Source organism: Lepisosteus oculatus, chromosome 8, assembly GCF_040954835.1.
Source record: "Lepisosteus oculatus isolate fLepOcu1 chromosome 8, fLepOcu1.hap2, whole genome shotgun sequence".
Taxonomy (NCBI): Eukaryota; Metazoa; Chordata; class Actinopteri; order Semionotiformes; family Lepisosteidae; genus Lepisosteus; species Lepisosteus oculatus.
Window position 1 is genome coordinate 26278360 of NC_090703.1, and position 17571 is coordinate 26295930.

At 40.8% G+C, this 17571-nt stretch overlaps 1 protein-coding gene across 3 annotated transcripts in view; it reads left to right on the forward strand.

Annotated features, from left to right (window-relative positions):
- zfyve26 (zinc finger, FYVE domain containing 26) overlaps positions 1–17571 on the forward strand; it is a 73579-nt gene that overhangs the window by 51692 nt on the left and 4316 nt on the right. For all 3 annotated transcript variants that reach the window (XM_015351170.2, XM_015351172.2, XM_015351171.2), the window contains 13 exons: positions 2768–2940; positions 4333–4469; positions 5259–5287; positions 6108–6244; positions 6735–6955; positions 7441–7588; positions 8152–8361; positions 8999–9211; positions 10540–10737; positions 11058–11263; positions 11887–12028; positions 12802–12861; positions 14300–14482. In XM_015351170.2, the coding sequence (XP_015206656.2) occupies positions 2768–2940; positions 4333–4469; positions 5259–5287; positions 6108–6244; positions 6735–6955; positions 7441–7588; positions 8152–8361; positions 8999–9211; positions 10540–10737; positions 11058–11263; positions 11887–12028; positions 12802–12861; positions 14300–14482 (2057 nt within the window). The remainder of the gene's footprint in view (positions 1–2767; positions 2941–4332; positions 4470–5258; positions 5288–6107; positions 6245–6734; positions 6956–7440; positions 7589–8151; positions 8362–8998; positions 9212–10539; positions 10738–11057; positions 11264–11886; positions 12029–12801; positions 12862–14299; positions 14483–17571) is intronic.

Here is a 17571-nt window from a genome sequence, read left to right on the forward strand (position 1 = left end):
TCCTTTCCCACTTCGAGTGAGAGTACAGATCTGCAGGCGCCCTCCCTCTTATAGGGGAGACCCTGATCCGTCTTTATCACACTCATACCAAGTGTTATCCCAATCAGACCCCCCATCTCCATATGGCCACTGTGGGAATTGATCCCAATTATTTTCGTTTCCTGCCTGTTTGTTCACCTGTGGGAGAACAGGATATAACTTAGTCGCCGGCTGTAACACATTAACCAGTGCAGCGTGACCAGGAACTAATTCCTTCTTTAGTTTCTGATTCTCCTGTACTGCCTCTTTTAGCTTTTTTTCTAGTTCCTCTTTTGCCGCGAATAAATTATCTTTCCTCTCATTTAACGCTTTTATTTTTTCTGTGAACTCCTTCTCTTTTTTTATCCCATTCTGATTTCTCCTTCATGCTAATCTGCCACCTCAGGTGTCGGCCGATCACCAGGGCTGCAGCTAAATCTTTGTTTTTGTTCCAATGTTCATACGCTTTTTTACAGGTATCTTCACCCCAAACTCCTTCTGAGTATAGCTTCTTCCTATATTTTTCTTCCCTTTCAGTTAACTTACACTTTTCCGATATGTAATCAGATACTTCCACCACTTTCTCAAACACCCAATTAGCACACTTTTGGTTTCTTTAAGATTTACTTTTGTCGTGTGTGAGATAACAGCTCATTCAGTAGGGGGATGCTTTCACTTGGAAAAACCTGTGCATTACTGCACTCATTCAGCTAAGGGATGAATGCCTCTCAGAGACTTTAGAGAGGACTTACACCGCACTGTTCACAGGTAAGGAACGAGACCTCGAAAACCCCCTTTATTGATCAGTAATTCGCCATCCCCAGAACGCCAGCATTGCTGCTTTTGCCCCGGGGTGGACTTGCACACTGAGCTCAATCAGGGCGATTCTCGGGTCTCAACGTCCTTTAAATCCTGCTACTTAATGCTTTGCTCTTTTATTATGAGGTGTGTTTATGTTAGTGTCGTGCGTGTGTATATGTATTCACAAACAAGGAAAACACCAAAAACATACATATATATATATATCTTCTACTTCTGTTTCCTTTAAAACAAAAAACCACGCCACGCCAATCCGTGCACGATCAAGGCGTAGCTAATCTCAGGACCCCGGGCGCAATTAAGGCCCACACCAATCCTGGATTATACATGCATTTAATGCACCACTCGGCTCCAAAACCCCGGGCGCAATTAAGGCCCACACTGATCCTGAGCCTCAGAACTCCGGGTGCAATTAAGGCCCACACCAGTCCTGAATTATGTGCATTTAACGCACCACTCAGCTCCAGAACCCCGGGCGCAATTAAGGCCCACACCGATCCTGAGCCTCGGAACTCCAGGCACAATTAAGGCCCACACCAGTCCTGAACTTCAGAACTCCGGGCGCAATTAAGGCCCACACCAGTCCTGAACTTCGCGGTAAAGGTCCAAAACCCGTTCAAAAACTCCACGCGCAATTAAGGCATACACCAGCTTCGAACGCCTGTACACAATACCGCGGACCGCCTGCCAGACCAAATTCTGGGCTTACAGCAAACCACCTATTACATACACCGGTGTCTTCCCCGGGCCAGAGGAATTCAGGAACTCACGTTTACTCTGTCATCTCAGGCGATTCTCGCAGGGAGCAGAGACTTCCCAATCAGTCAGAGAGAGTCGGGACTTTTAAATAAAAGAGGAGTCCTTACCTCTTAATAATGTGCGTGCTGACCATCTCTCCTGCCGATGGGAATCTCTCCTACGCCTTCTGGAGCACCCTGCCGACTACGCCAAATTTATTGTAACAGAAAGAATAAGGTTCTGGATCCCGAGATGAAGTAAAACAGATGAGTTTATTGCATGCAATGAACAATAAAGCCGAAGTCTTGTTTCCCGCAAGAAACAACAAAACCGAAGTATTGTTCCCCGTACTGTTACAAACTTTTGGGTTACATAGTATCTTCTTCTCCGTTTCTGACGTCACTCGGTCTGATGGTAAAGAGGGGGGTTCATGGTATTTGGCCAGTTTAAAAGGTCCTGGCCAAATGGTCAGTTTAAGATTACACCCAGGGGGGTTCCTAGCTTGCATCTGGAATCCTTATCAGTTAACAACCCTTTCCTGCCATAAACCCCAGCTTGTGATTTAGAAGTCTAAACCTCATACAGAAAGGATTAAATTTAAACCCCCGTCTTCACATCTTTCTTCAATCTCAATCGGATTCAGGTCAGGACTTTGACTAGGCCACTCCAAAGTCTTCATTTTGTTTTTCTTAAGCCATTCAGAGGTGGACCTGCTGCAGAACCCAAGTGCGCTTCAGCTTGAGGTTACGAACAGATTGTCGGACATTCTCCTCTAGGATTTTTTGGTAGACAGCAGAATTCATGGTTCCATTTACCACAGCAAGTCTTCCAGGTCCTGAAGCAGCAAAACAGCCCCAGACCATCACACTACCACCACTATATTTTACTGTTGGTATGATGTTCCTTTTCTGAAATGCTGTGTTACTTTTACGCCAGATGTAATGGGACACACACCTTCCAAAAAGTTCAACTTTTGTCTCGTCAGTCCACAGAGTATTTTCCCAAAAGTCTTGTGGATCATCAAGATGTTTTCTGGCAAAACTTAGACAAGCCTTTATGTTCTTTTTGCTCAGCAGTGGTTTTAGCCCAGACTTGATCCAGTGAATTTGACCTGTCCTCTCTACTAAGCAAATACCTTTACACATTGAATCATGAGGAGGTGTTATAACTTACAGAACTCCTCTATTCTTAGGCGGCACCCTGCTGCAGAAACCCTCCACTCCTCGAGACCGAGAGCGGATGACTCATAGGCTGAAGCCTCCCACTGAGTTCACCCCCCCTGGAAAACCCCCAGATAAGAGGAACTGGGTCCCTGACCACAGCCAGTGTGTGTGTATGGCATGCAGGAAGGAGCAGTTCACCATGGTGAGAAGGTTTTACTGAGTAACAGTCACTTCATTTTGGGCAAGCCTTGCCAAGTAACTATTCCACTATTCTATTCCACTAACGATTCTATTCCAGTCAGACCTATTTCAATTGCAGTCACAATAACCAGATGTTTGAAAAGCTTTTGCAATGTGTTCACATAGGCAGTTAATTTGGAGTAGTTGTTCTTCTCTTTGCCCCAGGATATTTGTCTAACTACAATCTTAATTCATATTAGTGTACTTGTCCAAGCTATGGATGTTTGCAGTCTGGTTTTTACAAACCCTAAAGACAGATTATGTACTTAACAAACTCAGAATCTTGCAGACACAAGAAGTATTATTCAAATTTAAAATAAATGTATGAATTGGAAAACTAACCTTAAAAATTGAGAATAAGAACAAATTAAAAGTATGGTGAAAATCAGACCTCCAAACCTAAAAAACAATCGGTCAGTTCAGTGATCCTGTGCCTGTGGGAAGTCAGACATTATGTACTGTATATACAGTAGCACAAAACACTCCTTATGTTAGATTATACAATTATTTAGGCAAAAAGTGGAATTAGAAATGTCCTTAGATGTTCTCTTACATCTCGTCATTTTTAAATGCTACTCCTAGAAGGGAAAGAGGTGCTGGTCAAAGATATCAGGAATATTAAAGAGAGGCCTGGGAAGTCAGGGAGTGGCAATGTAACATTGTGCTGTCTGGGAGCTGGAAGTTGAGATGTCATATATACATATAAATGTAGGAAAGAAATTGATAAAATGTACCCATAAAGATAGTAACTCATGACACAGACCCCTTTCACCCAGTGTGGAGTTCCATTTTATCAGGTAGCGAATAGAAAAATTTAATAGCTGTAAGAGGAAAGTCTTCACAAAGATAGTAATCGGATAGATCTGATTTTGTGTGTGGTGGGAAATGTATTGCTGTCAGGGACAAAATTAGATTTAACTCCTGCAAAATTGTACCCATACAGTAAGTGACTTTTTTAGAAACTAAATAGCAAACAAATAAAATGCAAATGTCTGTATGTTTTGTGCTGTGGTCACTCACATACAGTAGCTTAACCGGGTGACTGTCAGTTCTTTGTTACTATAATTGCTGTCCTGGCTTAACTTCACTCTGGATTTACATTTACAATCTGGCCTTCCTAAAGTTCTCCTTTAATCCAACTGGTGAAACAGTTACTCACTTATCCCCCTGATCTGCATTATAGTGGAGTTGCTGCTGCTGAATGGCAGCTTTGTGTCACCCAGCTAGCTGCTGCATGTCAGTGGGGAATGAAATTAAGTGGATCCATTCCTATACGTAAAGTGCTTGTCATCTTTTTGGATAAAACATGCTGTGTCAGTGCAAGAAATTCTTAATAATTGTTTCCTGTTCCCAGTTCAACAGACGTCACCACTGCAGGCGCTGTGGTCGTCTGGTGTGTAATTCCTGCTCTAGTAGGAAGATGCGAGTGGAGGGGTGCAGGGATGAGGCAGTGCGTGTCTGTGACCAGTGCTACAACTTCTTCTATCAGCCGTAAGGACTGCTGCAAGCCTGGCTTCTCTTACAGAACTTCTTTCTTTCTGCTCTGGATCTGGTTACACAAGCCAATATAAAAATAGTTCCAGTATATCTAATAGGCATAAGTAGTTATGCTGTGTTGTCTTCATGGCATCACATAAAAGAAAATTGCCCTCAGAGAGCTACTAGCAGGGAATAAAAATTGCAGGGTTATGCATCACTAGAGTGTTATATTAACCCTGCAGTAGTGTGTTGCTACAGCTGTTTAAGGCCAGATCCTGCTGCTCCCTAAGAAAGACAACAGATTTCATTCTAATTTCTGTTTACCTGATGTTACAGAGATTTTTAGAATGGATCATCCATGAGATATTCTTAGAAAATATCCTTTATCAGATTGATTTTATTGTTAGAATTACATGCTTATAATGAGGCTGCTCCAGGGTCCCAAATGCAAAGCTTCACTAAGTTTAGGGTGCCCCCTCCTGAATCAAGTAGCCAGTCTTCAGTTTTCCTTGTAGTTGTCATCCTGATAAGTTCACAATGCTCCTTGCTGTGCTAAATGTTGTGTAACTTTTTTGAGAGAGGTTTTCTCAGGGAACAGGGAGTCCTGGGAATAGGGAGTTGATATTTGGGTTTTCGATATGCTACATGCGTGCAGCAAAACAAGACGTTTTAGCAAAGTTGTGACTTAGGCTTGTTTTCACTCTCATGTTACATATTACTTGTTTAAAAAACAATTCCAGGTATGATTTTTATTGCATTTGTGTTCAAGACCAGCATTGAAAACACTTTTTTCTGTTGCAGTGCAGAGGAAGAGTCAGAACCAGAAGAAGGTAAGAGCGCTGCAGTGGTGAAAGGTTGGAAGAGCTCTGTTGCTTATTGTACACATTCAAGGACAAGCCCTGGTCCTTTCACAGCAGACACAAGACAGCTCTCAATCCTGGAGTGAAACTGATGTGACACTGAAGCAACACAAAAAAACATGAAAGCTGAATTTATTAAATAATTGTATAATTTCTGTATAATTTCTAGTAGATTTGAGTTCCACTAGTAGAACATTGTGAAATACTCAGGGCATAGACAGGTCTCAACAGAGATCCAAAACCAATCTTGTTACCTCAGCAACCAAAGCGACATTATGTTAACTCGTTTGCACATATGTTACTGGGCAAGCTGATGTGAAACACAAATTGGCAACATTTACCACCTACAAATGGACCTGTAAGCTGTTTTTCTACTGCTTGTACTGTACACTTTCCTAAGGTTCTGGCACATCACTTTCCTCATTGTATCTGTTGTCTCTGGTGCAAATAGAAAAACTGTTATAGATTCATTGTTTTTCCCTATGGAATTGCATTGCATTTGATATGAGTAGTCAGAAAAGTAAACAAATGACCCCCAAAGAACATGCTCTGCACTCAAGCTGACAATCCCAAGACAGAAATGAATAAAAGATTAAACCGCTTGGAGATACAGAGTGTCTTATAATTTTAAAATTTGAGAATTTAAGCATAATAGGGATTTTTAGTGTCTGTATTGGAAACATTAAAAGAAAGTCAGAATGCTGTCAAAAATATTGTTGGAGGTTAGAAGGTGGGATTGAATGGTTCTGAACTTTCTCCTCTGATTTTGTGATGGTGTTTGAATATGCAGTGTCTGGAAGCCCCTGTCCCGGGGATGTGGGTTTTGCTAGTATCCTGCAGCTGCCTGAGATGCCTCTGAGGCAGCACAAGCTGGGCCTGAATGAGGCTGAGAATGAAATTGAGCGCAGCGAGTTCTACTACGAGCAGGTGAGCTCCTCCGCACTTGTAACAGCTGGAGCCAGAGATAAACCGGGGATTGCACTTGTATTGGTTCATAAAAGTTTCATACAAAATTAGGAAAAGTTCCAGTAAGAGTTGTGCAGTAGTGAACTGCGGGTTGACTCTCACTCGTGGGCGGGTGCGGGTTTACCCACAGGTCAGGCAGGCTCGAATTAAAACAAAAATAATTTAAATTGGGTTGGGCAGCTATGGGTTTGTTTCTCACAACCGCAGGCGGGTGCAGGTAAAAAGAAAATCTGACCCGCGCATCACTATTGTGCACTTTTCATGAATTTGCAATTGATTTTGTTTTGTAAGAAACTAAACTGGGACATGCTAAAATAAATCTTCAGTTTATTAAATTTAATTACAAGCACTGAGATAAATAAGTCTGAATATTCTGTTAAACATTTTGCAATGTTTAATTCTTCTGAGATAATTTGAATGAGTGGGTCACATTTTCTGCTTTAAAATCCAGGCTCCCAGCGCCTCTCTCTGCGTCGCTATCCTGAACCTGCACAGTAACCACATAGCCTGTGGGCACCAGCTAATCGACCAGTGCCGTGAGTTGTCTCAGGGGCTCAATAACCCGGAGGTAGATGCCCGACTTCTCATCGACATCATGAAGCAGCTGCTTTTCAGTGCCAAAGTCATGTTTGTCAAAGTGGGGCAGAGTCAGGACCTGGCCCTGTGTGATAGGTAAACAAGACAGGAGAAGAAATGCATTGTGGGAGAAGGAGCAGTCACAGTTCTAATGGAAGATTTGTGTTTTAATAAACACTTTTAAAGTTTCATGTATTGTTGTCAAATGTTTCAAGATCCTTTCAGTTTTACTGTACGAAATTAAACAATTATTCTAAAATTGTCTGAATAGTAGTGACGTTTGAAACATGTCCTTTCAAATAAACACTCCTGGAATGTCAGGAAAACAAGAAAGTATTAGTCTTTTTTAATTTTGATTTTCTAAATTTTAATAAATCTGATAGAGTTCACAACCTAGTGTGTATCTAAACAAAGATCAGGAAGCATTTTGGTTTGCAAATAAAATTAATTCCATGCTGTCAGATTAATCATTTTCAGTATCTTGTTTGCTCTGTGAATTAGGACTACATGCTACATTCATTAAAGAATAAAAAAAAATATTTTAACATTCAATCAGCTGTTGTGTCCAAATCCCTCCATAGCTACATCAGCAAAGTGGATGTGCTGAAGATCTTGGTGACTGCTAATTACAAGTATATACCTTCCCTGGATGACATTCTACAGCCTGCAGCCGTGACTCGGCTCCGCAACCAGCTGCTGGAGGCAGAGTATTACCAACTAGCTGTGGAAGTAAGAGGAATACATGCATCTCCTTATGTGTTTACAGCTGTCTGCTGTACAGGACCAGCACATGTCATCACAGGCTTAGAGCATTCTGCTCTGTCACATCTAGGGCTTGGAGCTGTATCTATTATGTGTGCATTCTGCCTGACCAGAGCGCATGCCAATTTAGAGGCATAAATGTAATAGTTAACATGTAGTAGTGTAACTCATACATTCTTAATCTGTCCAGTTCAAAACCTTTTACAGTTATCAGCTATTCATATGCCCAGTTTGCTTGAATTTTGAGGATAGGAAAGATGTGGTATATCTGAGATTGTTGTGTAGTATAAGCAGTCTCAGGCTAAACATTTCTAGCTGGAGAACACTGTTTTTTTTATGTGGAATCTCCTTGGAAACATCCCTATGAGTACTGGCATTGTCTTCTTGACAAAGATGTTTTTATAGGATTGACAAGTGATTTATCAATGCGATTCCCTTTTTTGAATTGTGTTGTTTGAATTTAGAGTCTACATACAGCTAAATTCATTCTGGTTTACAATTAACTCTCATTTCCAACTACTGTTGAGCAGGTCTCCACCAAGAGTGCCTTGGATCCCAGTGGAGTGTGGCACGCCTGGGGAATGGCTACATTGAAGGCTGGAAATCTGACAGTCGCTCGGGAGAAATTCAGCCGCTGTCTAAAGGCACCGCTGGATCTCAACCAACTGACCCAGGGCTCCAGGCTGCTGCAGGACATTGTGCAACATCTGGAATCCAATGTCAAGACACCACACTCATTGGTACAACTCTTCATTCACGCCTCATTTGCCACTATATACTGGGCTATTCCATTTTCTCCTATTTTTTAGGTCCTGTGTTGTTTATATACTTTTATAATTGCAGAACTCAGTTTTCAATGATTTACAAATCTACAAATTTCAGCCTTCTTGTGTTCTTGGAGCTGGGCAAACAGAGTGCTACAGGAAGTGGATGAGGAGCATAATGTCAGTTGCAAACTATACTTCATTTGCACAAATATTCATTTAGTTTACTGTAAAATGTGCTTTATTTTTAATAGCAGTGTTTGCTTTATAATAATAATTTCTTATATAACACTTTTCTGGACACTCCACTCAAAGCGCTTTACAGGCAATGGGGACTCCCATACTCCACCACCAATGTGCAGCATCCACCTGGACGATACGACGGCAGCCATAGTGCGCATAGTACACTCACCACACCCCAACTAACAGAAGCTTTAATAGAAGGGTTCTAATACAGTAAACACCTCAGTGTGAAAGGATATAATTCATGAGCTCCAGAAACTGATCAAAGTTCACAGACTCAAACAATCCACAAAATCTCAGTAAAGTATCTGTCCATGGAACAGCAACATGCTGTTTCCACATCCCCGAGCATATCTGTGTGTCCTGACAGCCAGATAATGACATCCTGGCCTCCCTGAGGGAGCTGGAAGAAGCCTTGACTGAGACAGCAGGCACAGATAAACCAGATGGGAGGATCCAGCAGAGCAGCAGCTACCAGGAGTGCCTGTATTACCTGCACGCTTATGGCACTAACCTGGCCATCACCAGCTTCTACATGAGACACGATTGCATGAGGGAGGCACTACTGCACCTGCTCAACAAGGTAAGCCAGGGGCAGCCGAAATATGACAGTCTAGTTTACCAATAGCAGTAATAGTCTTCCTGCTGTCAAGTAAGACAGAGGGTTGCTGAGTTTGGGGTCTACAGCCCAGACTTAAGCTGTTCCTTTCCAGGCTGTGGAGTTAGTAGTCTAATGGAAAGTGCTTTAATATTGCAATGCTTTACAGTTCAAGTAGGTAGCTGTGTTAGCTTGCGTAGGCTACAAAAGAATAAGTAAAGGTTTTTCCATGCTGTGAAGAAAAAAGACAAAACTTTTTGACTGTGGAGCCGTCTTCAGGTGTGTGCCTTACAGATAAATTTACTTATGAGAGGGATTATGTTTTTAAACAAAGTGAGATGAAATCATTTTTAATAATAGTGTTTGTATTATTATTTTAAACATACAACACACACAACATTTTATGTTATCTTTATTGAGCAAATGGTTTAAACAATCAAGGTCATTGATGGAAAAAGTATGTGAACCTCTAGGATAATAACATATTGAAAAGAAGGTAATTGGAGTCAGGTGTTCCAATCAATTCAGGTTTGGGTTTGACCTGCCCTGCCGTATAAAAGGGGGCACAAACTTTTTCTCACAACTGTATAAATAAATTGTAGATTTTTTAAAAGTAGCTTTATCTAACTCTAGTCATTAGCAACAGGGATTTTCAACGGTGTCATTTAATTGGCCAAGTAAAGACTGATTTAATGGGATTGAGATGACAAAGGTATCCCCTGTGTTACATCAGGCACCTATGAACTTGCAGAATCATTGGTGAAATATCATTTGGTTTATTGTTTGAAGTCCTAGCTCTATTATTGGTGTGATCAGGTTGTTGAATAAGAAGTGGGTGACCTCAGTGTGACAGTAGTTGATCGGAACAGCTAGTGGGCCAAGTTGGTTAAGAACAGGTAATTCAGATTTTGGGGGTAGGGTTTGATGTTGAATTTCGTAATAAGACTGAAAACACAATGTGCAGCAATTGGGACTGCTGCCTTACAATGCTCTGTCTCTATCTGTGGGTGTTCTCTTGGTGCTTTGTTTCCTTCCCACCTCCCAGTTACAGACTTGTTAGAAGAATTACTGCTCATGTGTGTGCCCTGTAATGAAATGGTGTCTTGCCCAAAGTGTGTTCCAACCTTTTCCCTATGCTTCCAGGATTAATTGGCTGTCTGATAATGGGCAGATTGATTAAAGCACTGACTTGCTCCGATTATCCATTAAGACCATCTGAGTCACACTGGGATATCCTGGTCTCTGTAGTCTGGTCCTGGGAGGTGGCACTGAACTGTGCACGTTCTGACAAGCTATGTGCTGTTCTTTGCTAGGAGAGCCCAGAGGAGGTATTCCTGGAGGGAATTTTCATAACCTGCTATGAGCGTGGGAAATTGCACCTGCTGGAAAACCTGTTGGAGTCCCTGGACTCCAGCCTGGAGAGTTGGAGCCGTTATCTGATTGCTGCCTGTCAGCACCTGCAGAAACGCAGCTTCTTCAATATCCTGTATGAGCTGCAGCAGTTCATGAAGGTGAGAAAGGTATAGGGCTGTGAAATTGACATCACTGTCATCTTGCCACTCTTTTCTGAAATACTGAAATGGCCATTGTATCCATTCTTTTTTATGAACTAACAGAACTCTGTTCATTTGCTTTACATTTTGAAAAGATGTTCATCTATATGTTTAAGATGGGTTCAAGAAAATGGAACTCAAAAGCAGATGATGTTCTTGGTGCCATGAAAATAAAAAATAATTGACCAAGAAATCTGTCTTGCTGCAGCGTGTTCCCTTTTAATGGAATGAGGTGAATATTTAAATAAGGTTTCAGATGGCTTTGCTGTTGGTTTCAGGATCATGTGCGGGCGGCCATGACCTGTATACGATTCTTCACGCACAAGGCCGAGTCTTATGTGGATCTGGGGGAGAAGCAGAAATGGCTGATCAAAGCCAAAGACCATCTAAAAACCTACCTGCAGGAGCACCAGGGCCGCAGCTCTGCACGTAGGAAGTCACCCAGCACCTTCAGGAAGAAAATGTCTTCCACTGACATGTCTAGGTGAGCTTAATTCATGAATGTCTTGTCTGAAGTTGGCTGTTCCCAGTCCCAGGCTCTTTTGTTTTGAGGATTAAGAAGGACAGAGATGTGTGTGTAAACCCACTGTGGCTTAAACAATGTTATTAGTTCAGTTATAGTTCTGGGTGGGACAGAGGTGCTGTATTTAGTGCCACTGCTAGTGTAGTCAAAATTGTATTGCTTCATTTGGCTGATAATTGAAAAAGAGAGGTTACCACTGATGTTTTGGGGGAAGTATTCTTGTACAGTACAGATTCCTTTTTTCTGATTAGTTTTGTTGGATTATTTAAAACGTGTTCCCCAAAACTATTAGTTCAACTAATGATTAGATTAACCTAAAGAACACTCAGCTGGAAGGGAAAACAGAAGTCAGGGTTCCTCTACTGTACTAGCACCAAGAATCCTTCTTGTAGAGTCGATAATATGTTATTTAACAGTCTGTGTTTTTGTCTGTCTGGGGACTAAGCAGATATTTTAAATTGCTATGTGACATTACAGATTGTAATGTCCCATAGCAAAAAGTAAGCAAAAAAACTCCCTGACTTTTTTTCCTAAAATCTGGGACTCTGGTGTGGTGCTCTTGTGCACTTATCTCCTGTTTCCAGACACATCAACACCATTGAACTGCAGATTGAGGTGACCAAGTTTCTCCAACGCTGTGAGAGTTCTGGCACCTCACGCATCACTAGCTTGCCTCCAGCTACACTGTTTGGAAACAGCCTCATGAAGGAGGACGTGGCCTGCAAGGTAAGGAGAAAATTCCCTGGAAAATAAGCACTAAGCATGTCCAGAGATAGAGAAAATTAAAACTTTTTTGAAATGTGGTGAAGAATTTTTAATTATTTTGGTGAGTCAAAACCAACAAAAACCATCATGTTTAAGTTTTTAGCACTAGTTTGTCATGATTCCAATCTTCATCTGACCTAAAAAGAAACTATTGGCAAGGAGACAATTTTAGTTATGTCTTAGTGTTTCTTTGCAGGTTTTGTTGATATTAAAGGGACAGAAGGGACTGGGTAGTTTCACAAGACACTAAATATGTATCACAGAGTAAATCTACAGAAGGGTGTTTTTGTATTTTCAAATAATAATATAATTTTCTGTTGTAGAGATGGCTGTTGTTATAATTGTGGAAATGCTAAAATATATAGTCCTAAGGAAAGTAAAATCATTAAAAGTGTTAGGAAATATTCCAAGTTTGCATTAAAAGTGAGAGTAGAAATGTACTGAGTTTGAATGAAACTCTGGGAATGATTTTAGTTTAGTAAAGGAAATGCACTTTCTTTTAATTTCTTTTCTAGGTCTTTAGTAATAGGCTTTTGCAGGCACAGAGGAAGTATTTAATAGATACTAAGTTCATGACAAGACAAAAGTTGATCCTAAAATGTTCCTAAAACTACTTAGGTGTATTCATTCATAGTACCAGAGCAGGTTAATAACTCAAGATAAATTTTCTTATCCAGTACTAGTCATTGATTCTTTTAGTGTTATTTTTTTTAACCATGGCCTTATCATTTTAGGTCATGCTTGGAGGGAAGAATATTGAAGAAGGATTTGGAGTCGCTTTCAGAGTCATACAGGTAAATGAGGGCCAATCTCCTTTACCCTTTGCCTTTAGATGTATTAGATTGAGAAGTTTAGAAAGATCACCTTAATGAACGTAGCATATCCTTATTACACAGAACTGCGAACATGAGGAATGTTCACTGCAGTATGCGTTACTGGTATTCTTCTCTTTCGTACTTGTTTATCTGAAAATAAAGCACTACACATATTTAAAATACTTCTGCTTATACCAATACCCAGTTTGTAGTTTTGGATATGCCTAATGTTTTCATTCCTTTATACAGCAAGCTATAATGTGTAGGCCAACTGGAAATGCAACTGTAGATTTCAATACAAGAAAGTGTTTTTTGGTGTAAAAAATTAATTATACAATCAAAATTAGCTGATTTTTAATTTCAGAAATGATATTTTAAGTCAGCCTTGAAATAAATGGTAGGCTATGCTCATTAAATATAAATAATTTGTAATCTTTAAAAATGAATTCAGAAGATGAAGAACAAATTTTGCATCATCAGCAGACTTACTGCTAGAGTCCCTCTCTACATTCCTGTTAGCAGACTGTCCCTTTTACATCAGGTACTTGGGACTGTCTTCCCAAACACTACTAAATTAGCTTCATGTGCCTCAAACACATAGAAGAACAATTTTACCATTGGAAAAATTAAAACACTTCCAATAAATCCTCCCAGTAGTTTTCTAATCATTTGTCTTCTCCTTTTCTTAAGTTTATTCCATTGAGAGGAATGTTTTCTATAGCAGGCAGTACACATAATTTCCCTGTGTGTATGACATGTAGAAACCAAGAGATTCGAGCCTGAAGTGTCCGTTCATCCAGCCAAGCTTTATTGTATGTATACAAGGAACCACAACAAGGACTATAGTAGTTATAGTAGTTCAAATGGGATATGACTCTACACATCTTATATATACTTTTCTCTACACCCTCCCCCTCCTGTCTTTGAGGTAGCTTTCTCAAGAAACTCCAGGACTCAGAAAGCACTTAAAACATTCCTTTCTTATCAGGAGTTTAGTATGCACATTCCCCATTAGGGAGTTTAGTACAGGGGGGAAGCATCTTTGCGAAAGCACGCGTGACGTTAGAGTTCAGCATGGAGTTCACAGCTCCTACCACTATATGGGTATAGAGTAACATACAGATTCTGCTAGCAGGCTCAATCAGACATAAGGGCTAAAGTAGAAGTCAGCTTGCTTTGACATTAAACACAGTTTTAAATAAACGTCACAAGTGTTAACTTGTTGGTGTTAAGAAGTGGCTTTAGTTATTCTTTTTTGAATCATAAAACTGGTTCTAAGGGAACATAGTGTCAATTGGCAAATTAAATAAAAAGAGCTGTTTGCAGTTTTCTAATTGTCACTAACTGCTACTGCTTCAGGGAGTTGTATTGATGATTTGAGCCTGTGACTCTGACCCTGCTGTGTGTATGTGAGCAGGACTTCCAGCTGGAGGCAGGTACAGTGTACACCAAGGCGGCCAAGCGGCTGGTGAAGCAGCGCCAGTACAAAGAGATCCGCCAGCTGCTCAAGTGTGTGAGCGAGTCCGGAGCCGCTACCAAGAACGACTGCGATGACATCATCCTCAGTTGTGTGGTCGCGGCCGACAAGGGGCCTGCAAATGTGAGACCCTCTCTAACTTCACTTTAGCCTCCAGGACTTTACAATCAGATGCACAATTCCAGGCTTATTATCCACAGGAAAAGGTCTTCTCCAGTGAACTGAATGTGAGAGTAAAATCTGTATTACTGGGTGATGTTCATTCTTTTGGCATCTTCCTGTCCTCTCTCCACTTTCTAGTTCTTTAGGACTTCTGAGTTTGTGGCCTGAAGTTGAGGAGAATCTGTTTTTTTTTTTTTTTTAATGTGATTGTATAGAATGTCATGGTGCCATACCACTTAGCCATTCTGCCTCACAGCTCTTGGGTCTTGATTTTGATACTGACCTAACCTTTTGTGTGGAGTTTGCATGTTCTCCCTGCATCTGTGTAGGTTTTCTCTGAGTGCTTCATTTTCCTCACACCTTCCAAAAATGTGTTTCTTAGGTTAAACATACTCTGTAAATTGTCCCTGTCTGCTTGTGTGTTCATATTTCCTGTGATATACTGGCCTCCCATGCAGGGTGTGTGTGTGCGTGCTCTGTGTTGGACTGGCATCCTGTCCAGGTTGCAGTCTTTCATTTGTGCCCTGTGACAGACTGGAGTACTGGCAAGGGTGTAGTCCCTCCTTGTTCCCTGAGATAGACTGGGGTACTGTGTAGGGCAGGGATGTCCAAACTACAGCCTGACACTGTTACTGAAACGGGCCACGAGTTAATTTAGAAATATAATTAGATTTGGCCCGATAATAAGTAAAAATGCAGTTCCTATTTTGAACACTAGGTGCCGCCATCACGTAAAATCACATCTCAGAACTGATTAGCTACCCCCTCGCAAGTTCATTTGTCATTCCAGCCATATACAAGTATATAGGTCTATGGTGCGAATACAGACAAGACATAGACAGTTCTGACAGGGTACATAAAGTGCAATGTGCATAGTGCAATTTACTTTACAGGATTGTGCAAATAGTACATCAGCCAGTATGCCTGAGATTAGGCAAAAAATAACTAAATTTCCAGATTTGGAGTAGGTGCAGTAGGTACCAGGGTGTTGAGGAGTATGGGGAGGGAAGGTTGCCCTTCTCAGTTCCTGATATTAAAAATGTCTGTAAAAACATCAGCTAACTGTGCTGCACATTCCTTGAGCACGCGACCAGGTATATTATCAGGTCCAGCAACCTTACGTGGGTTATGAATCTTCCGTGTGTAGTTACACTTTTCCTCCCTGATGGCACGAGACAAGTTGGCCCTCACAATCCTTGTCACCTGATCTAAATGCTGCATTGCAAATTCTTAGCAGCGTGCGGATCTCTGCAGTCAGCCTTGGCTTCTGGTTGGCCCGTATGATAACAGATTTAGAGACAGTGACATGACAGTGACAGTGCTAGAAAGTTTGTGAATTTTCTGAATTTCTGCATAACATTGACCTAAAATGTGATTAGATCTTCATCTAAGTCATAAAAATAGATAGAGAACCCAATAAAACAAATAACACACAAAATGATATACTTTTTCATTCAGTTATTGATCCAAAATTAAATGTCTTTGTTGGAAAAAGTATGTGAACCTATGCTTTCAGTAACTGGTGTGACCCCCTGGAGCAGCAATGACTTTAACAAAACGTTTACGTTAACTGTTGATCACTCACACATATCGGCTTGGAGGCATTTTGGCCCATTTCTTCTTACAGAACTGCTTCAATTCAGTGATGGTGGGCTTTCTTGCATGAACTCCCTGATGCAATGTTCTTCTTGGAGAGTGGTGGCTTCCTCCTTGCTATCCTCCCATGCACACTCTTCTTGTTCAGCATTTGCCTGAACACATTAGCCAGTGCAAGAGAGCCCTGTAGATCCTTAGGTGTTACCCAGGGGTTCTTTGTGATCTCCCGGAATATTACACACCTTGCTCTTGGAGTGCTTTTTGTTGGACGACCACTCCTGGGGAGAGTAACAATGGTGTTGAATTTTCTCCATTTGTACACTATCTGCCTAACAGTGGATTGGTAAAGCCCGAAGTCTTTAGAAATTGTTTTGGAACCTTTTCCAGCCTGATGAGCATCCACAACTCTTTTTCTGAGATCCTCAGAAATCTCCTTTGATCGAGGCATGGCATGCGTTCACAAACCTGTGTGGTGAAGACCAGACTTTAGTAGTGGTATGTTTTTTAAACAGAGCAGGGCACCCCAAACTCACACCTGATTGTCATCCCATTGATTGACACTACTGACTCTAAATTATCCCCTTACCTGAACTGATAATATTAGAGGTTCATATACTTTTTCCAACAAAGATAATTTTGATCAATAAATGAATGAAAATGTATATCATTTTGTGTGTTTTTGTTGTATTGGGTTCTCTTTATCTATTTTTATGACTTAGATGAAGGTCTGATCACATTTTGGGTAACATTTATGCAGAAATAGAGAAAATTCTAAAGGGTTCACAAACTTTCTAGGACTAGTGTATGCACTTGCTGATGTAGTTGCTGCATACTCGTCTAGATTGATTGATATAGTTTTCATAGGTAGTGGCCTACCTAAACATATTCCAGTCTGTGTGCTCAAAGCAGTCCTGTAGCAGTCCTATCTTCCTCTTTACCCTCTTCTAAACTTAGATTCTCTAAATTAACGTAAGCAAGATTTTAAAAATGGTGGAACCAAAGAAACGAAAAATTGATAGCGAATGCAGGAGATTCCAGCCACACTGGCAAAATTAATATTTTTTCACCGAGTTCAGAGACAAGTGTGTCCTTTTAATCTGCCAAGAATCAGTTGCTGTAATGAAGGAATTTAATATAAAGAGACATTATGAAATGAAACACCTATTAGGGTAGTCCCCTAAATTAAAAGGCAATTTAGATATTAGAATGCAATTATATCTGATATTTTTTGTTTATTTATTATTAGAGGTAGCTTGTGGCCCATTGCTCCATATTTTTTTCTCACTCTGGCCCCCAGTAAAAAAAGTTTGGACACCCCTGGTCTAGGGTGTTGTCCTACCCTGTGTCCTGAGATAGACTGGTGTACTGTCTAGGGCAGTGGTTCTCAAACTACGGTAGCGCCACCAGCTGGTATACCATATGACCCTAGAACTTTGTTGTATTCGCTGAAAAAT